The sequence below is a fragment of the Ranitomeya imitator genome, chromosome 1 (assembly GCF_032444005.1).
Source record: "Ranitomeya imitator isolate aRanImi1 chromosome 1, aRanImi1.pri, whole genome shotgun sequence".
Classification (NCBI taxonomy): Eukaryota; Metazoa; Chordata; class Amphibia; order Anura; family Dendrobatidae; genus Ranitomeya; species Ranitomeya imitator.
Genome location: NC_091282.1, coordinates 1,082,393,215 through 1,082,418,879, shown reverse-complemented (window position 1 = coordinate 1,082,418,879; position 25,665 = coordinate 1,082,393,215). Strand labels below are relative to the sequence as shown.

Here is a 25,665-nt window from a genome sequence, read left to right as displayed (position 1 = left end):
CAAGGTGGCTCTTTTAGTTACAAACGCCTGGGGGGGTGACAGGTTCCCTTTAAGAGCTTGTGATTATTACTTCTGACTTCTGGTCAGTCAGAAGTTGCGGTAACAAGATAGTGGCGGGGGACCAGAGCTGCGCTAGGAAGAGCTGAAGATCACATCTGGTAAGTATAATACTAGGGGCAGGGACCTTTCATTAGTAGCTCCTTTCCAGTGCTGAATAAAAAAAACCCACTGGAGTGGTGCTTGGAAACTGAGTTCACAATACTATCTGTATTAATGAAATCCTGCTAAGTTTTGATGTATTTACTTTAAAAATTTACATTGAAATTGCTGTTTAATCCTGGTATAAATATCAACTAGATTTGGACTCATTACTAGAGATGAGTAAACCCAAACAGTAAAGACCGACATAGAATGAATTTTACAGCATCAAAGTTCGGGTGCCCATTGACTTCTATGCGGTTCAGGTTCGGGTTTAAGGTCAGGAAGAAACCGAACTTTGGATTAAAGTTCACTCTAACCCAATAAACATACACAGGTTCGCTCATCCCTACTCATAACATGATCATTTTAATATCAGAATAACTTTTAGTAGCTGTCATAACTAAAATAAATATCTAGCCTTGGCAAACCCTTGAGAGCTATCACATAGGCGTAACTATAGATACTCTATAATTTGCATTACTGATTTATTTTATTCATACAATCTTTATACTGCAGCAAATTCTCAGATTATTAGTCAAAGATTATTATTATTATTATTATTTTTAGCTATGAGAAGTAGGTCAGTACTGAAACAAGTGAAATGAGACTGTCCTCATTCCCTGATGTCAAGCAGAGATCATAAAATTGGTGAGAAATAGTGATGAGCGAGTGTACTCATTGCTCAGGTCTCCCTGAAGATGCTCGGGAGATCTCCGAGTATTTGTTAGTGCTCGGAGAATTCATTTTCATCGCCTCAGCTGCATGATTTACAGCTGCTAGCCAGCCTGAGTACATGTGGGGGTTGCCTGTTTGTAAGGGAATTCCCACATGTATTCAGGCTGTCCAGAAGCCGTAAATCATGCAACTGAGGGGAAGAAAACAAAATCTCCGAGCAGATCCAAATACTCGGAGATCACCCGAGCGCGCTCGGGGAGACCTGAGCAACAATGCTACTCGCTCATCACTAGTGAGAAATCAAAATATTTGGATAAGAAATTAGCAAAAGCTTTGCATCACTAGGGGCATAGAAAAGATGGAAATTATGGGGCAGGTTATATTTGCACTAAAATTTGCTATTGGAAAATTATTGTGCAAGTACAGCCAAGTACGCACCAAATTTATTAGAAGTGCAGCCCTGAAGCACCTCTCTTAATAATTTCCTCCAAAGTATATTATAAAGTTAGTTGTGTGCAAACAGAAAAACCCATTAATGACAAGGATTCAAAATTAGAATGCAAGTGCGCAGGCGTACACCGAAAGCTTGCTTGGATTCTTCTTACGCTTTTCTCATCAGGCATTTTGCAGGTGTTCAGCTTTTCACAGACTATTGTTCTATAGGCATGGGCAAGGTGAGATAATACAGTTACTTATCCAATAGTGCTGCAGATTAAAAACAGTGTGTTAGTGTCAGCTACAATTAAGGTTATACCAAATATACCATTATATTTTAAGTGTTATTTAGTATTATTATTATTATTATTATTATTGTACATTTTTATAGCGCCATTTATTTCATGGAGCTTTACATGTGAAAAAGGGGGCAAATATAGACAAATACATTAAACATGAGCAAAAAGCAAGGCACACAGGTACATAAGGAGTGAGGACCCTGCCCGCGAGGGCTCACATTCTGCAGGGGATGGGTGAGGATACACTAGGAGAGGGTATTAGCACAATTTGTCAGGATAATCCGATGACGTTAGCGAATCTTTCATTTACAGTAAATTCTAAGTCTCTGGCTTCCAAATTTTAGCTAGAGATGTAGAGATGAATGAATCGTTGAAAACGTAAATTTCCGCCCTCCTTGGAAGAAGCAGCACGAGAAACATGCATCAGGGTGCTTCTGTGGCCACTACACAGGTTGTACTACATGCTATATTTCATTTCTTAGCAACTTTGTTTTTTCATATAACAGCATAGCCATGGTTCACATGACTCTTATGTCCAACTATATTTATTTTTATATTCTGCACTAATGAGAGATATGTTAGGGAGCTCTATAATTAATATTATATAGTATTTATTTATATACATTTTAGCTTTTATTCCTCTACTTTAGTGGCTATCTTTACACTTTTTTTTATAAAGGGTGTTTTTCCATTTTTTATAGGATCTTAATCCACAATATTGTTTTTTCAGTTTTGGTGTATTACCCCTTTTTCCATGCCTATACAATTCTAACTTTATTATTATCATTACTTAGCTATGTCAATTTATGTGCATTTATTGTTGTGGTACACTGTGTGGTTATGCCTGTATTTGACGTTTTCTTTTAATGTCATTTAACCTTTTTTGACTCAATAAAAATAAGAATTTGGTATACCCATGGCCATTGCTCCCTTGTTCTTTATCATTTTTTTTGTTTGATTAGGGGAGAGCTCTTTATTTTTGGTCCATCTGAATCAAATTTTAACTAGAGATGAGCAAATCTTTCGAAAATTTAATTTTACCAACTTCTCCAGATTTTTTCCCAAAATTTGATTTGCATCAAAGCGATTTGCTGCTAATTGAAAGCGTCTACCTTGAAAAGAAATAGTAATGTAACATGAAATAGTTAATAATTGTCATATGTCTACTTTATGTTGACATTACATTTTAAAAGTCTATTTAGTTTATAAGTTTATCAACAATTTTTCAAGAAACTTTCAGAAACCTATGTTTTTAAGAATCGATTCAGCATTGAGATGCCTAAAAATGTACAATATATTACTGCAGAACCCCCCAAAAAAACAGCTAATTTTAAAAAGTGCACTCTTTATAGTATTCAAAATAATACAAAATAATATTTACAAAGTTTTTTTAAACTCTTCATGTGCTTCTCATAAACTGTTGCAAAGTGAAAATAAAAACGGACAAAATTACATTTTTTTCATTAAGATATAGTTCCCGTATTTTGCTGGAATGGTTTCCTATCATCACATTATATTTGCAATACAGAGAAAACCTCCAGAAGTAACCCCATTTTGGAAATCATCCCCCTCAAGGACATTATCAAGGGTGTAATAAATATTTAACTCCAAAGTGTCTTCGGGAGATTAATGTGCTGTAGATGGCAAAAAATGTAATCTGTCATATTTTTCCCAGTTAGGATTTGTTTTTTTACATTGATTGTGCAGCATTAGTGAGTGAGATGCTAATTTTATTCTGTGGGTAAAAAATTCTTTGTAAAAAATGAAAATATATCTCTGTTGCCATATTCTAAGACACATAACCTTGTTATTTTTATGTTGATATGAGTTGTATGAGGAAAAGCTGTAGTTTTTATTGCTTTTGGATGCATGTGGTCAATTTTATTTCATTTTTTGTGAGACATGACATTGAAACAGCAATTCTGACATTTTTTTTAAAGTTTTTTTATGGTGCGCACTGAGTAAGATAAATAGCTTGCTCATTTTTATAGTTTGGGTTGTTGTAGACACAGTGATCCCAAACATGTACAGTTTATCACTTTTTTACAATAAATTTGGACGGGGGTGTAGGAGTTTATGAAGGCTTGATTTTGTGTTTGTGACTTTTTTGCTTTTTATTCATTTTTTTTTTTCAATATGAAGTAACAAAAAATACAGCAATTCTAGCTATTTTTAACTGTGTTTACATGGAGAGCCAAGCGACAAGCTACTTTTATAGTTCGGCTAATTGTAGACTTAACAATTACAAATTTATGTTGTTGTTTTTCTTTTTAAATTGTTATTTTTGGTTGTAAGAGTTTTTTATTTTTGTTTAATTTTTCAAAATTTTTTTTTTTACTGTACAGGTTACAGGAATAGCTCACACCTCATTTTTTTTGCTCCTACAGCCTGTTAGTTCTCCCACAATCTACCCACTCCTCTTTCACACTAGCTAAAGTCAAGGGGATGTGGGAGCACTTTAGAACCTGTATCTCAGCCAGAATTGCAGCCAGAGCAGTAATTTAGGGATCATTTTGAAGTTGAGATTCTCAGCTTTAGGGTTCACTCACATGACCGTAGATCCTCTCATCTGAGAGAATCGGGTTGATTATGGTAATGACACTCTGATCAAATTCTGATCAGAGTTTGATCAGAGTGTCAGCATAATGTGATCTGATTCTCTTGGAGGAGGACAAGATAAATAACAAAACTTCTTCATCTTCTCCATTTTGTAAGTCCATTGATATAAGACTACACCCAGATTTCAATGCGTGAGTGGCATCAGATTTCAAAGTTCTCCGATTTTTTTCACTGCCATCAGTACTGCCCCCCAAAATATCATTGGTCCTAGTCTATTCAATTAAAACTTGTATAGCACTCATCTGATGTATACACTCGTGTAAGCGAGCCCTTAAAATGAAACTCAGAAGTGCAAGCTACCATACAATCAAAAACTCATGTGTTATCCATAATGATACCAAGAAAAATGACAGCTCATCCCACACAAAAAATACACCCTTAACATCTACAGAAACATTAACATGAGTGTGAGGTTATCCTCATATGTCTTACCTTTAAAGTAAGCACAGTTAAAGAGATTTTTAGTTTTTCCGGTACTCACTAGGGTGAATTCATGAGTTTGTTTTTTGAACAATTGTACCTTGAATAACTCATATCCAGGGATTAATACCTCTTTTTCATTGGGATACTTTGAGAACTTCATTATGTTAGCGCCATAACGTGTTTGCATTTTGAAGAATGATGCAGTGCCAAAATTTTTCGCTACTTTTATATCTTCAGAGCTTGAGGTAAACTGGCCAAATCGGATGACACGACCTGAACTGTTAGAAGGTACAAAATGAATGCTTTTCACGCCTCTATAAACCAGTGTTGATCTTTTCTTGTTGCCTAACAAGTCCACAGCCATAGTCAAGTAGTAGTGCATTGCCTTAAAACGGTATTTGTTCTTGTAATTTTTTGATGAAGCACCGACATCTCTTGTCGCTTTATTGAAAGCCTCATATATATTACCTGTATAAGCAATCACTGCAATTCCATGTTCATTTTGAAAATTTTTGGGAAGCTTCATGGTTGGTTTGATTAGTTTCCAACTTTGCGAGGCTTTCTCCCAGGAATCTTTAAATTCCTTATTGGATTGCATTTCAGATTTCAATATGCCTGGGACGACCTTATCCATTTTATCTCTGCAACCTTTATATTGATCATCAAACATCTTAGGACTATCATCCAGTGGTATCTCCTAGACAGAAGAAAAAGGCTCTTTAATTTTTCAATGTATCTACCCTACTGACAGGTCTCAGATGTACCTTAGGATCTGTGTTTAAAACATAGAACAATCTTGTTTTATAGAAATTTTAGGGTAATAAAATCAAAATGAATAAAGGTCTACTAGAAAAATAAAATAATAAAGCAAATAAGAATGGCTTAGGTGTAAAAGAAGTACCCTGCTATACTGGTTAACAACAGTAGATCATGTTAATATTCACAGCACCCATGAGATCAACCAAACCCTCTAAAGGCTGTAAAGCTGCCACTATATTCCCATAGTACAACAGCTGGACATACCCATGAGATTGCTGTTGGCCAAACTATTGCCCAACAGACAGTTCTCTCTACTAACAAGCCAATACACTGGAGCACCCATCTCAGCCAAGTGTGTTTATGCTCTCTATAAGAAATATGCTGCTAGAATTTTCTGGCAGTGGCTTATCTAACTGCCAAAAATTATAATCAGTCGATTGAATTCCAAACGCCCATTTCTTATATTCCCAGAAATGTCAGAGACAGTTTTGATGTCACCATACACATTAGATGGTTGGTCTATCTTTATCCGAACCACCTTCAATAATAATAATAATACACATGCCACCCACTTGCAGGCTTCATCCAGGCTCCATATTCTCATAACCAAGATAATCATTGATAAAGGCCAATAAAGGCTGAAACATTGTGCTTTTTTGTTCATGTCAATGTGTGCCTGCTATAGAAAAATGACATCATTTACTGCAAATTTATGTACTGTGCCGAAGATTCTTCTTCAACTTAATTTACGTCCTTTTCTGACTGCACTCCCACTTTCTTAGTTGTTGCATATCCCTTAGACTCTACTAAACTTTTACATAATGTTTATGGTGGCCTTTACTTTATAATAAGGTGCCATCCTCTTTATACTCTGATTAGCTAAATATCTCATTCTCTTCAAAAGGTTTTTCCCACAATAGAAAATTATCACCTTTCCATGGTACAAGTCTGAATGTTGTTACCCCACCACTGGGACCCCACAAACACTACAATGTGAACCCCATTCTATATAAATACACTAATTACATTGAACATCAGATTAAATGGAGTAATTGTCATGCATGTAAGCATCTGCTCCAACATCAAAAGGAGACATGAGATTGCTTGGGTGCATTAGATTGCACCCAAGCCTTACACTATGGCTGGTCCGAATAACTAAAGCAATTGTTACCATCCACCTCTCGTGTCTCCCCCTTTTCCTCATAGTTTGTAAGCTTGCGAGCAGGGCCCTCACTCCTCTTGGTATCTATTTTCAACTGTGATTTCTGTTATGCTGTAACGTCTATTGTCTGTACAAGTCCCCTCTATAATTTGTAAAGCACTGCAGAATATGTTGGCGCTATATAAATAAAATTATTATACTCAATAGAGTACAGGCCACATGAATCATGTAGTAAAGATGTACTGATGAAGGAAAGGGTGAATCAAACACCCGAAAACCCCGCTCATATGAACACAAACCTGTCCCGCCAAATTCAGGTGACAGGTTCCCTTTAATATAGCTTTCTATAACATTATGTAACCCATGTGCATGAAACTTTACTTAGAGGCTGCATGGTAATGGCTTCATATACTCATCCGTCATAACACTAGAACCATTAACAGGTGAGATGAATAACATTGATTACCAGGGTAGGGTGTTGTTCAGAAATTCCTTGACAATCCATCAAAATGCGACACTTTTTTCCCCCATCCATAAAAAATTTTGATGCATCCATGATGTTTTTTAAAGCTGAAGAAACGTATACAGATTATGGTGACTAATTATTCAGATTTTACAGTTTGCAGAGAATGTGTCATATAAGAACTATGGGCTGTGCACACATATCACTTAAAATGTTAATAATGTCTTATGGTTTTCTGTCTGCAAACTTTATATATCGTCTGTACTGATGGTGATTCTGGTGCTGTACTTTTGTACTCATGATGATTTTGGAGATATATTCCTATTTTGCTGGTGGTTTTGATGATGTATTTTTGTACTGATGTGGTTTTGGTAATGTATTTCTGTACTGAAGATGGTTTTGGTGCTGTATGGTTGAACTGATGGTGGTTTGGTGATATATTCCTGTAATGATGATAGTTCTGGTTATGTACTTTGGTACTGATGGGGGTCATTATAGTGTACTAACAAGCAGGGCCGGACTGGCCATTGGGCAATTCTGGCAAATGCCAGAAGGACCTGTCTGGTCATGGGCTGCCTTGTCTGCTGCGTTGTTAGCAAAATCAGTTTTCTCAAGACTCATATACTGTTAACAGTTGTGATGGCGCACAAAGTCACTGACTCCATCACTTACCCCAGCAGGCCACGGGTATCATTAGAAAAATTGGTCTTGTAGTAAATCTTGCTTTCCTCCATCCACGATACTGTTAATCTATCCCCATCTGTTGCTTGGAAACGGGACAACATGGGCCTGTGTGATTGCAAATGCCAGGGCTGAATTTCAGCCCCAGTCCGTACATGCTAATAAGGGTTTAGTTATGTATTTTTGTACTGCTGGTGGATTTGGCTATGTATTCCTGTACTGTTATTGTTTTCAGCCATAGAGGCGGGGTTTTCGGGTGTTTGATTCACCCTTTCCTTACCCGCTGGCTGCATGCTGGCTGCAATATTGAATTGAAGTTCATTCTATGTCCTCCATAGTACACGCCTGCGCAAGGCAAGATTGCCTTGTGCAGGCATGTACTACGGAGGACAGAGAATGAACTTCAATCCAATATTGCAGCCAGCATGCAGCCAACGGGTAAGGAAAGGGTGAATTAAACACCCGAAAACCCCGCCTCTATGGCTGAAAATTGTTCCCTCCAAATTCAGGTGACAGAGTCCCTTTAAATTTAAGAGGGGATTGGATACCTTTCTTGAAAAGTATAATGTTGCAGGGTATATACACTAGATTCCTTGATAGGGTGTTGATCCAGGGAACTAGTCTGATTGCCGTATGTGGAGTCGGGAAGGAATTTTTTTCCCCAAAGTGGAGCTTACTATTTGCCACATGGTTTTTTTTTTCCTTCCTCTGGATCAACATGTTAGGGCATGTTAGGTTAGGCTATGGGTTGAACTAGATGGACTTAAAGTCTTCCTTCAACCTTAATAACTATGTTACTGCAACAAATACCGGGAGGAAGGAGAGAGAGACTACAGAAAGAATAGCGCCTACCTGGAAGCCAGGGAAAGTGCAGAATACGTGGCTCTGTGTGAATTATGTTGCCCGTGTGGTGAATATAATGCTGTCTGGTAAAGTTATGCTGTTGAAACATGACCCCTTCTCTGCAGTGATTTGCGGAGCTCATGAATGCGGAGCCGACATGACAGCAGCCGAGAGGCCTCTGACAATAACCGTGAGTGTGTTGCTGCGCATGCTGCATATGTATCGCATAAGACTTTACATTTCATCTGTGGAGCGCCAGGGTGTGGGATCGTACAGCCCGTTGCCACGACTACCACCTTGGTTTCCTTACAAGTATATGAATGCAGTGCCAGAACCCATGTCAGTACATGAATGCAGCATCACAGTCAGTACATGTACATAGCATCAAGCTTGGTGCAGTGATGAATTGCAATGTCAAGTCAGCCCCATACACAATTGTATCTCATTAACTTCTAATTCCCAGTGTGTCCTTAACAATAGTATGGAGACAAAACTGGGAATTGTTGTTATCAGTCATCATCAGACGATGGACTATACAGGTACCACAGTACTGATTAGACATAGTCCATATCACAAACATCTACATCCAGATATCTTATTGAAGACATCTTCTCTGATTAAAGTCATATTTCTTATTTTCATCTCCATTTTGTCCAGACACCATGACGAGATTCCACACCCAAAGCTCGCCTCTGCAGATTTTTCTGTTCTCCTGCTTCAGCAGCACTTTCTGACATGATGGCCTTACAAATAAAAGTATCATTATACTGCCCCATAAATCAAAATATCTCCAATGTTGTGTCACTGTATAAATAATTGCCCCCTCACTGGGCTTCCTGTATAAAATATCCCCACCACACTGCCCCTATCCAAAATATCACCCCAAACAGCCCCTTTCCATATTTCACCACAATGCCCATTTTCACAATATCACCCCGCACATACTGCCCCTCTCCATAATATTGTCCAAAACTGCCACTTATCATATCTCCCCCACAATGCCTCTGCATAATGGCCCTATCACCCTGCGCTATATTATGCCCCCTTTCACAATCCTACAATTGCCCCATAATGTGCTCCATTGCCCCATAATGTACTCTCACAGTAACCCCAGTCCTTACCTACCCTCACCCATCTCTCTGACAAAAAAAATGAAAACAGATTTCATGTTCAGCTCTTCCACGGAGTGCTTACCAGTGCCCACCGTGTCCTCACCAGTTTGACGGCCCCAGAGCCGGCAGTAGTACTATGAGGTCAGTAGTGTGCTAATCACGCCGTTGCACATCGGGGCCAGGGCTGGCAGTCCCGACACAACAATCTTCAAATGTATTCACATTTTTTAGACACAGATACATTTCACTATATGAAGAATGGAGTGGCATCTCCTGAACAGCTCTGCAGGTGACACAATATCAGGATTGGTGCCACAGGATTGGAGGATGGCTCATGTGGTACCAATATGTAAGAAAGGTAAAAGGTGAATCCAGCCAACTACCATCCGGTAATCGTTTCTGACTAATACCAACACTTTGCTATAGTGGAAAAAATATTGAAATAATTAACCCCTTCAAGACCCAGCCTATTTTGACCTTAAAGACCTTGCCGTTTTTTGCAATTCTGACCAGTGTCCCTTTATGAGGTAATAACTCAGGAACGCTTCAACGGATCCTAGCGGTTCTGAGATTGTTTTTTCGTGACATATTGGGCTTCATGTTAGTGGTAAATTTAGGTCAATAAATTCTGCATTTATTTGTGATAAACACGGAAATTTGGCGAAAATTTTGAAAATTTCGCAATTTTCACATTTTGAATTTTTATTCTGTTAAACCAGAGAGATATGTGACACAAAATAGTTAATAAATAACATTTCCCACATGTTTACTTTACATCAGCACAATTTTGGAAACAAAATTTTTTTTTGTTAGGAAGTTATAAGGGTTAAAATTCGACCAGCGATTTGTCATTTTTACAACGAAATTTACAAAACCATTTTTTTTAGGGACCACCTCACATTTGAAGTCAGTTTGAGGGGTCTATATGGCTGAAAATACCCAAAAGTGACACCATTCTAAAAACTGCACCCCTCAAGGTACTCAAAACCACATTCAAGAAGTTTATTAACCCTTCAGGTGCTTCACAGCAGCAGAAGCAACATGGAAGGAAAAAATGAACATTTAACTTTTTAGTCACAAAAATTATCTTTTAGCAACAATTTTTTTATTTTCCCAATGGTAAAAGGAGAAACTGAACCACGAAAGTTGTTGTCCAATTTGTCCTGAGTACGCTGATACCTCATATGTGGGGGTAAACCACTGTTTTGGCGCACGGCAGGGCTTGGAAGGGAAGGAGCGCCATTTGACTTTTTGAATCAAAAATTGGCTCCACTCTTTAGCGGACACCATGTCACGTTTGGAGAGCCCCCGTGTGCCTAAAAATTGGAGCTCCCCCACAAGTGACCCCATTTTGGAAACTAGACGCCCCAAGGAACTTATCTAGATGCATAGTGAGCACTTTGAACCCCCAGGTGCTTCACAAATTGATCCGTAAAAATGAAAAAGTACTTTTTTTTCACAAAAAAATTCTTTTAGCCTCAATTTTTTCATTTTCACATGGGCAACAGGATAAAATGGATCCTAAAATGTGTTGGGCAATTTCTCCTGAGTACACCAATACCTCACATGTGGAGGTAAACCACTGTTTGGGCACATGGTAAGGCTCGGAAGGGAAGGAGCGCCATTTGACTTTTTGAATGAAAAATTATTTCCATCGTTAGCGGACACCATGTCGCGTTTGGATAGCTCCTGTGTGCCTAAACATTGGCGCTCCCCCACAAGTGACCCCATTTTGGAAACTAGACCCCCCAAGGAACTAATTTAGATGCCTAGTGAGCACTTTAAACCCTCAGGTGCTTCACAAATTGATCTGTAAAAATGAAAAAGTACTTTTTTTTCACAAAAAAATTCTTTTCGCCTCAATTTTTTCATTTTCACATGGGCAGTAGGATAAAATGGATCATAAAATTTGTTGGGCAATTTCTCCCGAGTACGCCGATACCTCATATGTGGGGGTAAACCACTGTTTGGGCACTCGGCAGGGCTCGGAAGAGAAGGCGCGCCATTTGACTTTTTGAATGGAAAATTAGCTCCAATTGTTAGCGGACACCATGTCGCGTTTGGAGAGCCCCTGTGTGCCTAAACATTGGAGCTCCCGCACAAGTGACCCCATTTTGGAAACTAGACCCCCCAAGGAACTTATCTAGATGCATATTGAGCACTTTAAACCCCCAGGTGCTTCACAGAAGTTTATAACGCAGAGCCATGAAAATAAAAAATAATTTTTCTTTCCTCAAAAATGATTTTTTAGCCTGGAATTTCCTATTTTGCCAAGGATAATAGGAGAAATTGGACCCCAAATATTGTTGTCCAGTTTGTCCTGAGTACGCTGATACCCCATATGTGGGGGTAAACCACTGTTTGGGCGCACGGCAGGGCTCGGAAGGGATGGCACGCCATTTGGCTTTTTAAATGGAAAATTAGCTCCAATCATTAGCGGACACCATGTCACGTTTGGAGAGCCCCTGTGTGCCTAAACATTGGAGATCCCCCAGAAATGACACCATTTTAGAAACTAGACCCCCAAAGGAACTAATCTAGATGTGTGGTGAGGACTTTGAACCCCCAAGTGCTTCACAGAAGTTTATAACGCAGAGCCATGAAAAAAAAAAAAAAAATTATTTTCTCAAAAATGATCTTTTAGCCTGCAATTTTTTATTTTCCCAAGGGTAACAGGAGAAATTTGACCCCAAAAGTTGTTGTCCAGTTTCTCCTGAGTACGCTGATACCCCATATGTGGGGGTAAATCACTGTTTGGGCACATGCCGGGGCTCGGAAGTGAAGTAGTGACGTTTTGAAATGCAGACTTTGATGGAATGCTCTGTGGGCGTCACGTTGCGTTTGCAGAGCCCCTGATGTGGCTTAACAGTAGAAACCCCCCACAAGTGACCCCATTTTGGAAACTAGACCCCCAAAGGAACTTATCTAGATGTGTGGTGAGCACTTTGAACCCCCAAGTGCTTCATAGAAGTTTATAATGCAGAGCCGTGAAAATAATAAATACGTTTTCTTTCCTCAAAAATAATTATTTAGCCCAGAGTTTTTTATTTTTCCCAAGGGTAACAGGAGAAATTTGACCCCAATATTTGTTGTCCAGTTTCTCCTGAGTACGGTGATACCCCATATGTGGGGGTAAACTACTGTTTGGGCACATGCCGGGGCTTGGAATTGAAGTAGTGACGTTTTGAAATGCAGACTTTGATGGAATGCTCTGCGGGCGTCACGTTGCGTTTGCAGAGCCCCTGATGTGCCTAAACAGTAGAAACCCCCCACAAGTGACCCCATTTTGGAAACTAGACCCTGAAAGGAACTTATCTAGATGTGTGGTGAGCACTTTGAACCCCCAAGTGCTTCATAGAAGTTTATAATGCAGAGCCGTGAAAATAATAAATACGTTTTCTTTCCTCAAAAATAATTATTTAGCCCAGAATTTTTTATTTTCCCAAGGGTTACAGGAGAAATTTGACCCCAAAAGTTGTTGTCCAGTTTCTCCTGAGTACGCTGATACCCCATATGTGGGGGTAAACCACTGTTTGGGCACACGTCGGGGCTCAGAAGGGAAGTAGTGACTTTTGAAATGCAGACTTTGATGGAATGGTCTGCGGGTGTCACGTTGCGTTTGCAGAGCCCCTGGTGTGCCTAAACAGTAGAAACCCCCCACAAGTGACCCCATTTTAGAAACTAGACCCCCCAAGGAACTTATCTAGATATGTGGTGAGCACTTTGAACCCCCAAGTGCTTCACAGACGTTTACAACACAGATCCGTGAAAATAAAAAATCATTTTTCTTTCCTCAAAAATTATGTTTTAGCAAGCATTTTTTTAGATTCACAAGGGTAACAGGAGAAATTGGACCCCAGTAATTGTTGCGCAGTTTGTCCTGAGTATGCTGGTACCCCATATGTGGGGGTAAACCACTGTTTGGGCACACGTCAGGGCTCGGAAGTGAGGGAGCACCATTTGACTTTTTGAATACGAGATTGGCTGGAATCAATGGTGGCGCCATGTTGCGTTTGGAGACCCCTGATGTGCCTAAACAGTGGTAACCCCTCAATTCTAACTCCAACACACCCCTAACCCTTATCCCAACTGTAGCCGTAACCCTAATCACAACCCTAACCCCAACACACCCCTAACCCTAACCCCAACACACCCCTAACCCTAATCCCAACTGTAGCCATAATCCTAATCACAACCCTAACCCCAACACACCCCTAACCACAACACTAATTCCAACCCTAACCCTAAGGCTATGTGCCCACGTTGCGGATTCGTGTGAGATATTTCCGCACCATTTTTGAAAAATCTGCGGGTAAAAGGCACTGTGTTTTACCTGCGGATTTTCCGCGGATTTCCAGTGTTTTTTGTGCGGATTTCACCTGCGGATTCCTATTGAGGAACAGGTGTAAAACGCTGCGGAATCCGCACAAAGAATTCACATGCTGCGGAAAATACAACGCAGCGTTCCCGCGCGGTATTTTCCGCATCACGGGCACAGCGGATTTGGTTTTTCATATGTTTACATGGTACTGTAAACCTGATGGAACACTGCTGCGAATCCGCAGCCAAATCCGCACCGTGTGCACATAGCCTAATTCTAAAGGTATGTGCACACGCTGCGGAAAACGCTGCGGATCCGCAGCAGTTTCCCATGAGTGTACAGTTCAATGTAAACCTATGGGAAACAAAAATCGCTGTACACATGCTGCGGAAAAACTGCACGGAAACGCAGCGGTTTACATTCCGCAGCATGTCACTTCTTTGTGCGGATTCCGCAGCGGTTTTACAACTGCTCCAATAGAAAATCGCAATTGTAAAACCGCAGTGAAATGCGCAGAAAAAAACGCGGTAAATCCGCCATAAATCCGCAGCGGTTTAGCACTGCGGATTTATCAAATCCGCAGCGGAAAAATCCGCAGAGGACCAGAATACGTGTGCACATTCCTAACCCTAACCCTAGCCCTAACCCTAGCCCTAACCCTAACCCTACCCCTAACCCTACCCCTAACCCTACCCCTACCCCTAACCCTAACCCTACTCCTAACCCTACCCCTAACCCTAACCCTACCCCTAACCCTAACCCTATTCTAACATTAGTGGAAAAAAAAAAATTTCTTTATTTTTTTATTGTCCCTACCTATGGGGGTGACAAAGGGGGGGGGTCATTTATTATTTTTTTTATTTTGATCACTGAGATAGATTATATCTCAGTGATCAAAATGCACTTTGGAACGAATCTGCCGGCCGGCAGATTCGGCGGGCGCACTGCACATGCGCCCGCCATTTTGGAAGATGGCGGCGCCCGGGAGAAGACGGACGGGACCACGGCTGGATCGGTAAGTATGATAGGGTGGGGGGGGACCACGGGGGGGGGATCGGAGCACGGGGGGGGGGATCGGAGCACGGGGGGGGGAATCGGAGCGCGGGAGGGGTGGAACGGAGCGCGGGGGGCGTGGAACGGAGCACGGGGGGGCTGGAATGGAGCACGGGGGGGTGGAACGGAGCACGGGGGGGGGGTGGATCGGAGTGCAGGGGGGGTGATTGGAGCACGGGGGGGTGATTGGAGCACGGGGGGAGCGGACACGAGCACGGGGGGGAGCGGAGCACAGGGCGGAGGGGAGCCGGAGCAGTGTACCGGCCAGATCGGGGGGGTGGGGGGGCGATCGGAGGGGTGGGGTGGGGGCACACTAGTATTTCCAGCCATGGCCGATGATATTTCAGCATCGGCCATGGCTGGATTGTAATATTTCACCCGTTATAATGGGTGAAATATTACAAATCGCTCTGATTGGCAGTTTCACTTTCAACAGCCAATCAGAGCGATCGTAGCCACGAGGGGGTGAAGCCACCCCCCCTGGGCTAAACTACCACTCCCCCTGTCCCTGCAGATCGGGTGAAATGGGAGTTAACCCTTTCACCCGATCTGCAGGGACGCGATCTTTCCATGACGCCGCATAGGCGTCATGGGTCGGATTGGCACCGACTTTCATGACGCCTACGTGGCGTCAAAGGTCGGGAAGGGGTTAAATAGTTAAACCAATAATCTTTATTACATGAATCACTCAGTGAAAGACATCAGTACAAAAAGCCCCCAAAAAGACCCTTTAAAAAAGTTAGAGCAGCGTCGTTCATACACATATGAAAATGCAGGCACATATAACATATCTTAAAAATTTATGACAGTCTGTGTCTCATATAATTATAAATGACTAAGTTAGACTAATAAAAACAATGGCATACGCAAAAGAAGATCATAGGACTATGCTTGCTTTGATCTGCTTTCTTGCTTTAATGGCAGTAATCCCCTTACACAAATGAGCAGCAAGTAAAATATACCATGAATGAAGCTCAGAAATACAGACCATGTGCAATTTGTAAGTAGAACCACACTGCCCAGCACCCAATGCGCGTTTCGCGCTTAGCTTCGTCAGCTAGGGTGGTGGGTAGTGTGCTTCTACTTGCTGCTCATTTTTGTAAGGGGATTTTTAGAGGTTTTTTTTGTACTGTTTTCTTTCACTGTGTGATTCATATCATAAAGATTATTTAATTATTTCAATATTTTTTCTACTATAACAAAGTGGTGGCATGTGTCGGAAATTATTCTTTGAGTGGTTACCCCCACATGTTATTAATCTCCCTATATGTAATGGGTCTATAAGTCCTTTCTATTGAACTAACTACCGTCCGGTAAGCCTGACATCAGTAGTATGCAAAATTTTTGAGGGCAGCAAAATAGAAGACCTTCAGAAAAATATTGCAGAGGATAATATAATAACTGACATACAGCATGGATTCATGATGAATAAGTCATGTCTAACTAACATATTGAGTTTCTATGAGGAGGTAAGTGCAAATCTGGATGTTGGAAATGCGGCTGATGTGATTTATCTGGACTTTGCAAAGGCATTTGATACCGTACCACATAACAGCCTTATAGTGAAGCTACAGAGGCAAGGACTGGGGAAACTATATGCAGATGGGACAGGAATTGGCTAAATGACTGGAAACAAAGAGTCGTCATAAATGGTACGTTCTCTAAATGAGATATAGTCAGCAGTGGGGACCACAAGGATCTGTGCTAGGACCAATTCTTTTTACTCTCTTTATTAAGGACCTTGTGGATGGAATTGAGAGTAAGATGCCAGTCTTTGCTGACAACTCCAAACTATGTAGGATATTAAAATCTGACCTCGACATTACAACATTGCAAAACGATCGGAATATGACTGAATGGGCAAACACTTTGCAAATGAGATTTAAGGTAGATAAATGTAAAGTAATGCACCTAGGATAGAGTAATCCTATTGCTGCATATACATTAAATAGGAGTATACTCAGGACTACAGATCAAGAGAAGGACTTGGCTATTCTGGTTACCAGTAAGCTGAGCAGTAGTACTCAATGTCAAGCAGCAGCCGCAAAGGCAAACAAGATTTTAGGGTGTAAAAAAGAGAGAGAAAATCCTGTGAGTCCAACTTGTTGTTCCCACTTTATAAATCTAATTTTGGGCTCCACATATTAAAAATGATATTCAGAAGCTAGAGCCAGTTCAAAGGTGGGAAACTAGATTATTACAATGGATGGAAGGCCTCTCATATGATGAAAGGTTGGAAAAGTTGGGCTTGTTTGGCTTAGAAAAAAGACGGCTCAGAGGAGATCTCATCTATATGTATAAATATATGCGTGGTCAGTACAGAACACTGGCACATGACTTGTTCCTTCCAAGGACCATACTACGGACGAGGGGGCACTCATTACGGGTGGAAGAAAGGTGATTTAGACAGATAAATAGGTAAGGATTCTTTACAGTTAGAGCAGTCAGACTGTGGAATGGCGACCACAAGAGGTAGTAATGGCAACACTATGACAGCTTTTAAAAATGGCTGGATGATTTCCTCAATACACATAACATTGCAGGTTATAGCTAATTTAGTAACAAAATGTACACCTGGTGGAGAAAGGTTGATCTTGATGGACCTAGGTGTTTTTTCAATCTATGTAACTAGGTAACATGTGCCTCCGGGCCATATGTTATACATATAACAATCCATAACATGTAAGATTACATGGTACATGGCCATGTAGATAAAGTATTGTAGTGTCTGACAAGTTAAGGGTTACTACATTTGTATTTCTGATAGGAGCATTAAAGAGGTTGTCCAAGTTTGTGAAGAAAATCTGCAGTCACGCTATGTGGCTTCAGACCTCTAAATCCTCAGAGCATACACACTGCACGTTGTCAGGATGCTCCAGAGAGCGGTAGGTCACTTACCAACCAGATGTATGTTGCTTCACTCAATTCACTTGGATTACGCAAGGTAACATAGTAACATAGTAACATAGTTAGTAAGGCCGAAAAAAGACATTTGTCCATCCAGTTCAGCCTATATTCCATCATAATAAATACCCAGATCTACGTCCTTCTACAGAACCTAATAATTGTATGATACAATATTGTTCTGCTCCAGGAAGACATCCAGGCCTCTCTTGAACCCCTCGACTGAGTTCGCCATCACCACCTCCTCAGGCAAGCAATTCCAGATTCTCACTGCCCTAACAGTAAAGAATCCTCTTCTATGTTGGTGGAAAAACCTTCTCTCCTCCAGACGCAAAGAATGCCCCCTTGTGCCCGTCACCTTCCTTGGTATAAACAGATCCTCAGCGAGATATTTGTATTGTCCCCTTATATACTTATACATGGTTATTAGATCGCCCCTCAGTCGTCTTTTTTCTAGACTAAATAATCCTAATTTCGCTAATCTATCTGGGTATTGTAGTTCTCCCATCCCCTTTATTAATTTTGTTGCCCTCCTTTGTACTCTCTCTAGTTCCATTATATCCTTCCTGAGCACCGGTGCCCAAAACTGGACACAGTACTCCATGTGCGGTCTAACTAGGGATTTGTACAGAGGCAGTATAATGCTCTCATCATGTGTATCCAGACCTCTTTTAATGCACCCCATGATCCTGTTTGCCTTGGCAGCTGCTGCCTGGCACTGGCTGCTCCAGGTAAGTTTATCATTAACTAGGATCCCCAAGTCCTTCTCCCTGTCAGATTTACCCAGTGGTTTCCCGTTCAGTGTGTAATGGTGATATTGATTCCCTCTTCCCATGTGTATAACCTTACATTTATCATTGTTAAACCTCATCTGCCACCTTTCAGCCCAAGTTTCCAACTTATCCAGATCCATCTGTAGCAGAATACTATCTTCTCTTGTATTAACTGCTTTACATAGTTTTGTATCATCTGCAAATATCGATATTTTACTGTGTAAACCTTTTACCAGATCATTAATGAATATGTTGAAGAGAACAGGTCCCAATACTGACCCCTGCGGTACCCCACTGGTCACAGCGACCCAGTTAGAGACTATACCATTTATAACCACCCTCTGCTTTCTATCACTAAGCCAGTTACTAACCCATTTACACACATGTTCCCCCAGACCAAGCATTCTCATTTTGTGTACCAACCTCTTGTGCGGCACGGTATCAAACGCTTTGGAAAAATCGAGATATACCACGTCCAATGACTCACCGTGGTCCAGCCTATAGCTTACCTCTTCATAAAAACTGATTAGATTGGTTTGACAGGAGCGATTTCTCATAAACCCATGCTGATATGGAGTTAAACAGTTATTCTCATTGAGATAATCCAGAATAACATCCCTCAGAAACCCTTCAAATATTTTACCAACAATAGAGGTTAGACTTACTGGCCTATAATTTCCAGGTTCACTTTTAGAGCCCTTTTTGAATATTGGCACCACATTTGCTATGCGCCAGTCCTGCGGAACAGACCCTGTCACTATAGAGTCACTAAAAATAAGAAATAATGGTTTATCTATTACATTACTTAGTTCTCTTAGTACTCGTGGGTGTATGCCATCCGGACCCGGAGATTTATCTATTTTAATCTTATTTAGCCGGTTTCGCACCTCTTCTTGGGTTAGATTGGTGACCCTTAATATAGGGTTTTCATTGTTTCTTGGGATTTCACCTAGCATTTCATTTTCCACCGTGAATACCGTGGAGAAGAAGGTGTTTAATATGTTAGCTTTTTCCTCGTCATCTACAACCATTCTTTCCTCACTATTTTTTAAGGGGCCTACATTTTCAGTTTTTATTCTTTTACTATTGATATAGTTGAAGAACAGTTTGGGATTAGTTTTACTCTCCTTAGCAATGTGCTTCTCTGTTTCCTTTTTGGCAGCTTTAATTAGTTTTTTAGATAAAGTATTTTTCTCCCTATAGTTTTTTAGAGCTTCAATGGTGCCATCCTGCTTTAGTAGTGCAAATTCTTTCTTTTTACTGTTAATTGCCTGTCTTACTTCTTTGTTTAGCCACATTGGGTTTTTCCTATTTCTAGTCCTTTTATTCCCACAAGGTATAAACCGCTTACACTGCCTATTTAGGATGTTCTTAAACATTTCCCATTTATTATCTGTATTCTTATTTCTGAGGATATTGTCCCAGTCTACCAGATTAAGGGCATCTCTAAGCTGTTCAAACTTTGCCTTCCTAAAGTTCAATGTTTTTGTGACTCCCTGACAAGTCCCCCTAGTGAAAGACAGGTGAAACTGCACAATATTGTGGTCGCTATTTCCTAAATGCCCGACCACCTGCAGATTTGTTATTCTGTCAGGTCTATTAGATAGTATTAGGTCTAAAAGTGCTGCTCCTCTGGTTGGATTCTGCACCAATTGTGAAAGATAATTTTTCTTGGTTATTAGCAGAAACCTGTTGCCTTTATGGGTTTCACAGGTTTCTGTTTCCCAGTTAATATCCGGGTAGTTAAAGTCCCCCATAACCAGGACCTCATTATGGGTTGCAGCTTCATCTATCTGCTTTAGAAGTAGACTTTCCATGCTTTCTGTTATATTTGGGGGTTTGTAACAGACCCCAATGAGAATTTTGTTACCATTTTTCCCTCCATGAATTTCAACCCATATGGACTCGACATCCTCATTCCCTTCGCTAATATCCTCCCTTAAAGTGGACTTTAGACAAGACTTTACATAGAGACAAACCCCTCCTCCTCTCCGATTTTTACGATCCTTTCTAAACAGACTGTAACCCTGTAAGTTGACTGCCCAGTCATAGCTTTCATCTAACCATGTCTCGGTTATTCCCACTATGTCAAAGTTACCTGTAGATATTTCTGCTTCTAGTTCTTCCATCTTGTTTGTCAGGCTTCTGGCGTTTGCGAGCATGCAGTTTAGAGGATTTTGTTTTGTTCCAATCTCCTCACTGTGGATTGTTTTAGAAATGTTCTTACCTCCCTTCAGAGTATGTTTTCCTGGGTCGTCTTTGTTCGAGTCTAATGTTTTTCTTCCCGTCCCCTCTTCTTCTAGTTTAACGCCCTCCTGATGAGTGTAGCGAGTCTTCTGGCGAATGTGTGTTTCCCATGTTTGTTGAGGTGTAGTCCGTCTCTGGCGAGGAGTCCATCATACCAGTAATTCACACCGTGGTCCAGGAATCCGAATCCTTGTTGTCTGCACCATCGTCTTAGCCAGTTGTTTGCATCAAGGATCCTGTTCCATCTCCTGGTGCCATGCCCGTCTACTGGAAGGATAGAAGAAAAAACTACCTGTGCATCCAGTTCCTTTACTTTCTTCCCCAACTCTTCAAAGTCCTTGCAGATTGTAGGTAGGTCCTTCCTTGCCGTGTCATTGGTGCCAACATGTATCAGAAGAAATGGGTGGACGTCCTTGGAGCTGAAGAGCTTTGGTATCCTATCGGTCACATCCTTGATCATCGCACCTGGAAGGCAGCATACTTCTCTTGCAGTTATGTCCGGTCTGCAGATGGCTGCTTCTGTGCCTCTCAGTAGTGAGTCTCCCACCACCACCACTCTTCGTTGCTTCTTGGCTGTACTTTTTGCTGTCACTTGTTGCTGTGTGCCCTTTTCTTTTTTGCTTGCTGGTATTGCTTCATTCTTAGGTGTGCCATCTTCATCCTCTACAAAGATTTGATATCGGTTCTTCAGTTGTGTGGTTGGTGATTTCTCCATGGTCTTCTTGCTTCTTTTGGTCACATGCTTCCACTCATCTGCTTTTGGAGGTTCTCTGACACTTTTTTCACCTTCTGTGACCAGTAGAGATGCTTCTGTTCTGTCTAGAAAGTCTTCATTCTCTTTGATGAGTTTCAAAGTTGCTATTCTTTCTTCCAGACCCCGCACCTTTTCTTCTAAAAGGGCCACTAGTCTACACTTCTGACAGGTGAAATTGGATTCTTCTTCTGGTCGATCTGTGAACATGTAGCACATGCTGCAGCTCACCATGTAGGTTGTCACATCTGCCATGTTGCTCCTAGATCCTGCTGACTTGCTGTGTGTTTTCCTTCTTGTGTAATCTACTCAGCCAAGCTCTCTTGCAATAATGTCCTACAGGCAAAAATTTGCGCGCCGTAAGGCGCGCGGTTTGGTGATGCTTTCGAAGCAGCTGGTCCCGGCTGTACCCAACGATCTTCTAGCTTAGGGAGACTTCGCTTCTCCCAGAAGGCACCTGGAATATGCAAATTAGCCTCCTGAAGCTTGAAGGTCACGCACGTCTATTCAAAATCACATATTTACGATAACATGACCACCAGCTCCTGGCACTGGAGAATCCTCACAGTACACATTAATGCAAGAGGATTCATAAATCTGCAGTAACATAGATATGAGTATAAAAATATAGAGAGTAGAACGGCACTAGGGTAGAGCGTATCCAAATAGACAGGACTATTAACGGACGGCTGTGTATTCAGGCGCCACAATCACTGAGGGAACCGGTGCTCTGCATAAATGTCCAATAAATAATCCATATGTAGTAGAAAAGAAGAAAATATGCGGCACTCACCCCAAAATAGCTGTGAAGATTGTGGTCTTTATTGGAGAAAAAATGAAAATTACATCCGTCAGGACATCAGGTATATATGAGGGTGCGGTATAGGAGCTCGGACGACGGCCGTTTCGCACACGCAGGTGCTTCGACGGGTCCGGACCCGTCGAAGCACCTGCGTGTGCGAAACGGCCGTCGTCCGAGCTCCTATACCGCACCCTCATATATACCTGATGTCCTGACGGATGTAATTTTCATTTTTTCTCCAATAAAGACCACAATCTTCACAGCTATTTTGGGGTGAGTGCCGCATATTTTCTTCTTTTCTACTACATATAGATATGAGTATGTGACTTCAGACTTTCACCACAAACTTGGACAGCCCCTCTTATTATAAAATTAAGTGATGTAGCATGCCCAATCCTAACAGTGTGTAATATACTCACTATCAGGATTCGGCTCTGCTTGCCAGTTCCAGCAATCATCACATAACAATTCATATGTGATTTTCAGACTTACAGCGACTAGCTTCTCTTCCAGCTTACCTCAATGAAGATGAGGCTGAAGTATTTAATTGAAAATGGAGAGAATTCTGAAGAGCAGCTAGTCGGCATCTATTTGTAAGTAAGCGAATCGCATATGAACGGACATTTGATGACTACTCAAAAAACTTAAGCTGGGTATAGGAGGGGGGCGTCAAACTGAGTTCTTGTCCCTAATACCAAAAAACTTAGGTCCAACTCTGATTACGCCTATCAAGGGGTAAAACACAGTATTCACTAAATGAATAGTCAATTCTTCAAGCTGATGCATTCGAAGCAGAGAAAAATGTCAAATGTAAGGATCATAGTGACTTTGACAAGGGTCTGATTGAAATGTGTAGATGGCTGAATCAAATCCTCTCTAAAATAGTGAATTTTGAGATTTAATAACTGGTATTCATTGATTGGAATCAATGGGTGGTCAACACGCATTGTCACCAAAGATATCTACTCGCTAATTATAGCCTAGTATACAAACAGTATCTGGTGTTTGTGATTAGAATGATGTGATAACATAATTTAATTGTAAAAAATACAAGTGATATTTTATTGGGTTATAGATCAGTACAAAGTTCACCCTCTTTAACTTACGTCTCTCATATTCTTGCATTAGCTGTAACATTATGATGTTACATTAAATATACTGTACTTTACAAAGAGTGCTACAACACTTTCCACTATTTGGTACAATACCTGTGCCAGAAGTTTCTTCATGTGAAAAGTAAGGAAGATGAGCACAAATATTTTCCACTCAATCATTTTATATGCTTTATATCTGCAAAAGAATGGTAAAGTCAGAAGTTTCTCTTCAATTTTTATTAGATTCAAAGCATAATTCATGAACAGCCACGTTGAGGTCTGTATAAGGTAAAATGGCTTTTCCTCAACTATTTTTATAAAGGGATGTGAGGAGTAAGGGCTCAGTAAGGCTACGTGGCCTCGATCAGGAACTGCTGCGGGTTGGACACTGCGTATTTATGCAGCGTCAAACCCTCAGTGGACAGATATTACAGCATAGCGGATGGGCTTACTAGAAATTCCATGCCCACTAAGCATAGATAGTCGCCTGCCGATCACTTGCGGACACTGACATGCGGAGCGTCTATCAAGACTGCAACATGTCAATTTCTAGCATCTCCGCAAAAGAAATTGCATCAATATAAATGTATTGAATGCGGTAAATCAGCATGGTTCTGTAAACACATGCGGGTTTACCTGCATTCAATAGATGGCAGCGCTGCAAGTTCCGGATTGTGGGTACCCGGCCTAAAGCGTCAGTGATTTTTCTCATATACAAAAAATGGTTGGCATTTCATCAGTGTTTCTGATCAGATTTTCAATAGTACTTGGTTAGTGTGTCCATCTATACCATCAGAGTTTCATCAGTTTTCAAGTGTACAATAAAAAATTATGGAGGTTTCTTAAGTTTTTTCTATCAAGCAATCTATGAAAAGCAGCACAAAAATGGCATCTGAGTACTGTCCAATTTATTCACAGACCTAAAGCCTTGCATAAACATATAACTAATCTTGATAGTAATGCAAATAGCTTAGGCCATATTTCCACGATGAGCTTTTGATGAGTTTTTGATACTGCGTCCGAAGCGCTGCGCCTTACAGTTCCAGCAAAGTGGATAAGATTTATAGAAATCTCATGACGACTTTAGTTAGAAATTTGTTAGAAATGCAAATAGCTAGCTCATTGAAAATAAGACCATAGTTTTGCAGAAAATGTAAGTAGTAATAATAATAGTAATCATATAGTTCATATATTTAGATAAAGACTACTCTTACACAGTTTTTCTAGGCTTTTAGATAAACAGCCTCACCTGATGGGATTTCTGATTCTCTGGTCGACTCTCTGTGTCTGCTACTTCAGTTCTAGGGCTATTCGCTTTTTATATCATTTTACTTCCTCATTCAGACAATGTCCCAACACAAAACTGTTATACGTTTCCGAAGAAAAGAGATTAAATCGTGAAAAAGCCACAGAGCTGATAAAATACACAATTTCTGTTGAAAAATTATAACCACTTTTGATGTTTGCAATTTGGTAAACTTTATAATTGAATAAATTAAAGTTTTTTTCACTGGACCCTGGAGAAATATTGTCAGACCTTCTGATTCAAGGCAGAAAATCATGAAGGAACACAAACCAAATTATGTGTTAAAACTTAGATTCCTCAACCCCCCTCCACCAGCCTCCATCTTTACTCTGCGGATGACAGATTTTGAGACCCTTGGCTTTCTCTCAAGCGACTTATCAGGTAGTCAACTGGATAGGCCTTCCAATGAAAAATTAGTTCTCAAGAGTTCATTTGTGCAATCCTCTACCTTCAGAAAGTGTTTGCAACCCTCTGGTGTGTCTTGCAGGGGCAGTATTGGCACATAGTTACATATAGTGCTGAGCCCTATTCTACAACTGGCAAGAACCATTTGACTAAGTACAGATGACAGACCATCATTACTTTAAGATATGAAAGTCGGTCAGTCCGGAATATTGCTAGTGCTTTGAAAACCTCAAGTCAAGTGTGGTCCCAGGAAAGGAAAACCAAGAATCTCTGCTACAGAGGATAAGTTCTTCTGTTTTATCAGCTTCAGAAACTGCAAATTGACAGCACCTCTGTT

The 25,665-nt window shown here is 40.7% G+C and overlaps 1 protein-coding gene across 1 annotated transcript; it reads right to left on the bottom strand.

Annotated features, from left to right (window-relative positions):
• Positions 1 to 669: 669 nt before the first annotated feature.
• On the bottom strand, positions 670 to 24,922 carry LOC138656904 (ecto-ADP-ribosyltransferase 5-like). Its single transcript, XM_069744242.1, has 4 exons — positions 24,867 to 24,922; positions 23,732 to 23,813; positions 4,662 to 5,349; positions 670 to 1,581 (listed from the first exon to the last, which is right to left on the bottom strand). The coding sequence occupies exons 2-4, from the start codon at positions 23,795 to 23,797 to the stop codon at positions 1,565 to 1,567; spliced, it is 771 nt and encodes a 256-aa protein (XP_069600343.1). The 5' UTR covers positions 23,798 to 23,813; positions 24,867 to 24,922; the 3' UTR covers positions 670 to 1,564.
• Between the last annotated feature and the right edge of the window lie 743 nt (positions 24,923 to 25,665).

What these genes read in the sequence shown, in the direction of transcription:
- LOC138656904 (XM_069744242.1), bottom strand. Translation starts at nt 23,797, where the DNA reads ATGATTGAGTGGAAAATATTTGTGCTCATCTTCCTTACTTTTCACATG. An exon ending in TGAAGAAACTTCTGGCACAG is followed by an intron (nt 5,350 to 23,731) that starts GTATTGTACCAA and finishes TCTTCTGTCTAG; the next exon opens with GAGATACCACTGGATGATAG.